Consider the following 7,613-nt stretch of genomic DNA (forward strand, 5'->3'; position numbering starts at 1 on the left):
AATAGGGAACTCCACCGACTTTGTCAGGAACCAATCAACTGGTAGCAAACCAAGGGAGGCAGGTCAAACAATGCTGTTTGGGAAACTCAATTGTTATGCTCTTGGTCAGACCAAGTCTCGAAGAGATTTGAAAGTCGATGATAATCAGGCTAATGAGAACCCAGTTTTGGGCCCTCCCTGTCCCCATGAACACACTCTTCACCTCTGTCCCAGTTCTCTCCTCACCCATCATCATGAGTGAAAGGCCCAGACATGCACACGTGTGGTTTTGTAAATGTGTGTGTATCCCATTCTGTGCGTATTCCATTGGACCCCTTTCCCCAGTTCACCACCAGCACCACCCCCATCAGAGGCCCAGCTGTGTGCACGCCTGTGTGTATGCATGTGTCCGTGTCCGCGTGTCCATGTCCGCGTGCGGGCGTGCGTGCGGGTGTCACTGCACCCTTCACCCCTCACCCACAGGCAGACCAGTGGTGGCCACCATTTGTTCGCGCCGCCACCGATCAAAGGATTTTGCCTCCATCGACAGAAAAGTGTTGGGGGATAACTTTTTGGAATTCGGCCTGTGGGACCTCTTTGACGTGGCAGTCACTCTGGGCTAACACTGCACCTCTGTCCTTCTCCTGGGCTAACGCCGGCTACTTAAAAGGGAATTCTCAGTCCTCAAGACATCAGGTAAGGGGCAATCGAGAATTTCCGGAAATGTCCATGACATGTTGGCTCGCTGCCAAGTGGATACATGGGAGGGGAGCTAAATGTTTGGCTTTTGTTTCGCGCTTTTCGGGCATCAGGGCTTTTTTTTGTCCCAGGATGGATACATACAGTACTGCATCTAGACTATTTGAAGCTGGGAAACGAATGTCAACTTGAGGGGTTATTTACTACTATGTACGGATTTCAGTATTTGTCAAAATAAAGAAAATAGCCAACCAAAAAAAAAAGTGGTGGAAATTACTTTCTTTAAAGACATTGGTGAGAGGTGTTATTTTTCATTCTTTTGTTTTGTTTTTGGATTCATTTCCATACTTCCACCTCTCTCTTTTTTATTATTATTATTTATTAGTAGTAGTAGTAGTGGTGGTAGTAGTAGTAGTAGTAGTAGCAGTATGAGTTGTAGTAGCTGCACCAACAGTAGTAGTATCGTATAATTTAGCAGGGCTGGTTCAACAATTACATGTAAAGAGTCAATTTAACATCTAACTTCTTACTTCTAGGGTGTATTTGGTCCCAGACTATCTATATGTGCTGAATTAACACCACATTTCCCTGTGTAGGAGTGGAAATTAGCTGATGTGCGTCTGTATCATTTGTGACCCCGTTGTGGTTTGTATTCTGTGTGTCTATCAGTGCATCAGATCAGTGAGCACTTGGTCACTTTGCTTATCACCTATGGTGAAATATTGATACCATATACAGGCTTCTTTGAAAAAAAAAGAAGACATTTACGTCATGCAGCTGTCTTGACAGCAGTCCTCCTCTTTTGATGATGATAACTGCCCATACAGAGAATTAATTTCACGTCATCAACTTTTCTTAAAAGGCACACTGGAAAGTCCCATTGATTGTTGTTTTGTCACAGAGCACAAAGAAGTTGCATTTATGCCTCGTCTAAGTAAGTAGTGCAGGTTCAATTGTCCCAAAAATAAGGTTTAGGAACATTTCATATAGATTTTTCCGAATTGTTTTTTTCATCAACTACAGACCCCATAGTCTTCGGATCCACCCGTTTCCATTTTCTTTCTGAGGTGGAATCGCCCAAAATCCAAGATGGATATATGGTCATATTCTAACACAATTGAATGTAATTGAAAGAAAGATGTCATATACTTTTTGGAATTGGTGTTTCTTATATTTCTTACACCCCCTGAACAAAAAACAACCTGTTTTCACCCCGCCCCTGAAGTTTAAGTACCAAAATCCAAGATGGCTGACATGACATATAGCATAAATTATATATTTGGTGTTTTAAGGTCTCTAAAGTCATTGTTTTTTCTTGTATTTGTAATATTCACAATGGATAAAGGACTGTTCAGTCAGCCATTACATGAACTTCATTCAAAAATTATTCAATCTGTTGTAAAAATTCAACATGACATCAGAAAAGGCATTGAACGGCTCTTTTTATGACCAGGTAATGTGTCTTATCCTATTTATGTGTAGGACCCCCTCTGAATACAAAACAATTTGTTTTTATTGTCCCTTTAACTTTCAGAAGCAAAATCCAAGATGGCTGACATTATAGCAAAATAAGGACATTTTGGAGTTTTAACCCATTAAGACATGGCATTTTAAATTTGCTGTTACCAGAATGGCACTGACCAAGTCGTAGTGCATTAAAGGCCCTGTGTCATGTCATAGTACTGTAGTGCTATGGTAGTTAACTTTCAATGACTATTACAGTGTGTCACAGGAGGTACGGCGTGCATTAAGGGGCTACGGTCTATAAAGCCATTCTGCAGTATTGTACGCCTATTGGTAATATTTTGATAGGCACATAACTGTCATTACATGAAATGTTATCAACATTTATCTCATATTTTGGCAAAATTCAACATGGTGTCCAAAAACTCTTGAACTAGCTAATAACCTAGATCTCCTCTATATCTGAACTGACCCCTGATCTCAATAGCATAGCAGCAGGTGGAGCCGGTGTGATTTATGACAGGAGTGGAGCCCTCTCTCCATCCCCATGATGCCTCAGTCTCAGAGGTAGAGCATCTGAAGTTTGGGGTGACACACCTTAAATGTTGTGCGCAAATGTTGGCTTACAATTTGCCAGTTGCAAAAAAAGCCAGTTGCCTCCAACTAAACTCTTTAGACTGATCAGGAAGTACAAGAAAATCCTATTCATTTCATAGAACAACTATCCAGAAGATTGGGCAATAGGACTACCTCATTCCACACATTAATATATAGAGAATACTCTGTAGCATCATTGAGGCAGACATGGGCGCCGCTAGGGGGGAAAGATGTTACAGATTCTAAGGGCCCAAGCACTGACAGCACTGACAGGGCCCTTATGGGGGCCCAAAAATCAAATCTTTCGTGGTGCCCAAAATTTCTGCCGGTGTCCCTGGAGGCAGACACAGTTTACATTCACACTTGTGCCACCAATACTTCATGATGCTTCATGAAGGTCTTACAAAGGTATGACAGTGTGGCCATTACTAGGATCATGGGTGTACACTGACTGTCATTCCAAAGAGCCTAGTTCTGTGAGCAGAGAGCATGGCAAGATTGTTGGAATTGGAGGAATGCAGCATCCCAGGCAGAACATTTGGTTTCATAGCCTTCAGATAAGCTGAAGCCGACCCTGAAGCAACTTTGTAGGCCTTGGCCTTGACATAGGAAGCCAAACCAGTGCATATGCAATACTACTGTACAGGTAGCACTGCATAACAGGTACCGTACATGAATTGATTCATAGTCATTTTTGTTTGAACAATAATTTGGACCTGCACAAAATCTTCTGTGCTTAAATTCACAAATGAATGGCTTTATAGACCTGAAAGCATTGATTTTGCTATATGAAATGTCGGCCATCTTGGATTTTGTAATGAATTTAGTTTATGTGATGGCTGACTTCAGTCATATAACAAATATTACAAATAAAAGTCAACAATGGATGAATAGACTTAAAAAATACTAAATATGCCGATTTTGCCAAATATGATGTCAGCCATCTTGATTTTCCCACTAAAAAAGAAGCAAACAAGTGGCTTTCTATGAAATGTTGTCCTGGAAATAAAAAACAGATTAGCTGAAGAAATTCAATCCTTAAAACAGCATTAATGGCGAATGTTCTGTACACAATGGCAGCCATCTTGGATTTGCCACTAAATATTAAGAAAAAAATTGGAAACAGGTGGATTTGTATTCGGGGGGGTCCTAGAAGTAAAAAAAATGCTGAATGGAAAAATCTATATGAAATGTTCCTAAACTTACAACTGAACCTGCACTAAAGGGGGCAGCCCAACTAGCATCCCAAAGGAAGCTGTGCAGGGGAGTTGTACCAGAGCCATGGTATCCAGAGTTGTGACAACCGGGGTACAGGAAGTTGGTTAGTGACATGATCCCGGTAGATACAAACAGTTCTAGGCACACTAGAGACAGAACCACTACTTAATGGGCAAAGATGTTATAGAAATGAATTACATTTACCTTAACTGCACTTTCTGTATTCGACACTTAGTTCCTGGAAACATTTTGGAACTAAGTCAACTGCGATTTGTGCATCAAAGGTTCCATGAGCCTCCATCTTTGTGTAAAAATGGAACATGGAGGTTAACAGGATTAGCCTAACTCTTCCTCTGATGGCTCTGAGTTGTATGTTCGGGGTATCCCAGTCATGGAGGACGGAGCAGATCACTAGTTATTCACTCCCTACAGCTCTAAAAAAAGTGTTTTGGCTGTGATTTCTGTAGTCCTTGTTGTGACTTTACCCCAGAGTCGTTTTGCAGTAGAAAAAAATGCCAAGAACACCTGAAATTGTCCATAGACAATTATTATTTTATATATTATATGATATTGCCTGTGTATTTCACTATAATTATATTGACAATGAATTGACAACTTGCCGCACTGAATGTTGTAGCACACACAGCACAGCAAAACACGGAAGCCAATACAAAAGTGTGCCTGATGATTGGCAATAGGCCATTTTTTTCAGAGAAAATGGCAAATGAGATTTCTTAAGGTTAATGAGATAGTTAGGCTTGACATAATTGAGTTTCCTGCCAAGTGCGATTCTCGGATCAATGACCATCTGACACGTTCCACCTCAGTATTACAGGAATTGTACTGTTGTGTGTGTGTGTGTACGTGTGTATAGCCTAAGTGTGTGTACGCATGTGAACATGTCCTGCACACATGTGCATTACACATGCGTGTGGGCGCGCGAGTGCGTATGCTTGTGTGTGTCTGTGTGTACAATAGCGCCTGTGAGGGTGTGAGTGAAATAAATAATTAATTCATTAATTAATTCATTCATTCATTCATTCATTCAAGTATCAACAGGTTTCCATGTGTGTGATCTAATAAATACTCATTAAGAAAAACAGGAAGCACACTCAACACCTCCACACCAAACTCAACACTTAAACAGAAATGCACTGCTGAGTGAGAAAACTGTTGACGTTTTCCTCTTTCCAGTTAGCCTACTAGCCATTAGTACAAAGCTTTAACAGGCCCCTCATTTGGGGCCCACCCATACTCACTTCCTGTGGCTTTGCAACACATTTCAATCACACCCAAATCATTCTGGCTAAGCTGATTATCTGTTTCAGTCGTGTTTTTTTTCTTATTCTTCTTTTTCTTTCTTTTTTTTTGAACAAGAACCTTTTATGGAAAAAACTTCACTTTTTTGTTCAGCACCAGGGATTGCGCACAAACAAAGCCACAACAAGTGGACTGTTTCAGTCCCTCAAGCCTGGTTTAGACTCCTGCAGCTGCAGGAGACATACAGTACTGTCAGCGGACAATTCAGCCTGGGAGAAGTATACCAGAGATACTCTTGACAGAGACACGTCATTTTGTTTCTTTTCCGGTATCCACTTTATCTCGGGTGAACGCCCCTTTAGGACACCTTCTATTAGGAGACCTTCGGAGTCCTGAGGTTGAGAATAAATGAAGTCCCCTTAGCGCTGTAGATGGCGGTAGGGCACGTCTTGTGCAAACACCTCAAAAAGAGAAGAAGGAGGGGACAACGCCCCCTTAGGAGACCCAACTTGAGCACACGCTTTTGCATTGGGTGGGCGTGTTTCGCGATATCTTGCTCTGATCCAGTATTTTTGAGTATACGTTCAGCGCTGCAAGGGGTCATTTCAGCTCTGAAGAGGGGGGAGTGGTGGCTGTTTGGGTATGTGATCTGCCGTCACCCCCCCCCTGACAGTACGTCTCCTGCAGCTGCAGGGGGAGTGTAAAGAGGCCTTTAGTTGTTCCATTCATGGCTGGATTGGCCATAAGGCACACAGGGCATTTGCCCGGTGGACTGTTGATGTTTTTTGCTTGCCGCAACTGACCTCTCTTAGTCAGGTTTAAATATTCATTTTTGCTGTTGGGTTCTAAATAGCTTGTCGTAGATGACTACAAAATAATGTTGTCACAGGCTTCATGGTCTCCCTCAATGCTTGGCGGACCGGTCTTGGCTGAAAATGCCCAGCTTGTCCCAGTCCTTGTGTTACATTACACTTAGCTGATGTTTTTTTTTTTTTAATAGCAACTTACAGTTATTTAAGTGTAGGGTATTGGTTACAGGCCCTGGAGCAATGTGGGGTTAGGTGCCTTGCTCAAGGGCACTTCAGCCATGGATGGAGGTGCTGGTTAGGGTGGGATTTGAACCTGCAACCCTCCCAACGGACAGGGCCGTACATACCTAGCTATTAGTCCGAGCTAGTCCAAAAGCGCTCACTTGAAAAATAAAAAAGCAAAATGGGAGCAGTGTGCGGAGGTTAATTTTTGTCTTCATAGTATTCCTTTTTATCTTCATTGCTCAAAAAGTTCCCCATGTGTATCATCAGCTTAATGCCCTCTCCTCCTCTCATCCCCTCTCCTCTACTCCACAGTGCCTAGAGCTCCGCGTCCTCTCCTCCTCAGCTCCTCTCCTCCTCCACGTCCTCTTCCTCCTCCTTAGCTCCTCATCCTCTCCTCCTCCTCGCCTCTCCTCTCCTGTCAGGATGTACAGCTTTATGGGTGGTGGCTTATTCTGTGCCATCGTGGGCAACATCCTGCTGGTGGTCTCCACGGCAACAGACTACTGGATGCAGTACCGCCTCTCCAGCAGCTTCGCCCACCAGGGCCTCTGGAGGTACTGCATGTCCGGCAAGTGCTACATGCAGACCGACAGCATCGGTGAGTAACATGACAGTACAACACTTAGATAAATACAGCCGAGTAGAGTAGAGTAGAGTAGAGTAGAGTAGAGTAGAGTAGAGTAGAGTAGAGTAGAGTAGAGTAGAGTAGAGTAGAGTAGAGTAGAGTAGAGTAGAGTAGAGCAGGGCCTCTGGAGGTACTGCATATCCGGCAAGTGCTACATGCAGACTGACAGCATCGGTGTGAGTAGAGTAGAGGAGAGTAGAGGAGAGTAGAGAGAAGAGTACAGTACAGTACAGTACAGTACAGTGCAGTACAGTACAGTACAGTACAGTACAGTACAGTACAGTACAGGAGAGTAGAGTAGAATACAGTAGAGTAGAGTAGGGTACAGTAGAGTAGACCATGGTCTCTGGAGGTGATAAGTAGAGTAGAGTCGAGTAGAGTAGAGTAGAGTAGCATAGAGTAGAGTAGAGGAGAGTACAGTACAGTACAGTACAGTACAGGAGAGTAGAGTAGAATACAGTAGAGTAGAGTAGGGTACAGTAGAGTAGACCATGGTCTCTGGAGGTGATAAGTAGAGTAGAGTCGAGTAGAGTAGAGTAGCGGAGAGGAGAGTACAATACAGTACAGTACAGTACAGTAGAGTCTGAGTAGAGTAGAATAAAGTAGAGTATAATAAAGTGGAGTACAGTAGAAAAGATTAGAGCTTGAGTTGGGAAATGACCTGGTCAGATGTAAATCATAGCCTACTTTACGGTCCATTGTACAGGGTATACAGTGAGGAGAATAAGTATTTGATC

At 42.8% G+C, this 7,613-nt stretch overlaps 1 protein-coding gene across 1 annotated transcript in view; it reads left to right on the top strand.

Moving 5' to 3' along the window:
* Nucleotides 1–6,674: 6,674 nt before the first annotated feature.
* Nucleotides 6,675–7,613, top strand: part of lim2.5 (lens intrinsic membrane protein 2.5) — a 5,129-nt gene continuing 4,190 nt past the window's right edge. Inside the window, exon 1 of the mRNA XM_063198017.1 lies at nucleotides 6,675–6,849. Within this exon, the coding sequence (XP_063054087.1) occupies nucleotides 6,675–6,849 (175 nt within the window). The remainder of the gene's footprint in view (nucleotides 6,850–7,613) is intronic.

Source organism: Engraulis encrasicolus, chromosome 5 (genome assembly GCF_034702125.1).
Source record: "Engraulis encrasicolus isolate BLACKSEA-1 chromosome 5, IST_EnEncr_1.0, whole genome shotgun sequence".
In the NCBI taxonomy this organism is placed as follows: Eukaryota; Metazoa; Chordata; class Actinopteri; order Clupeiformes; family Engraulidae; genus Engraulis; species Engraulis encrasicolus.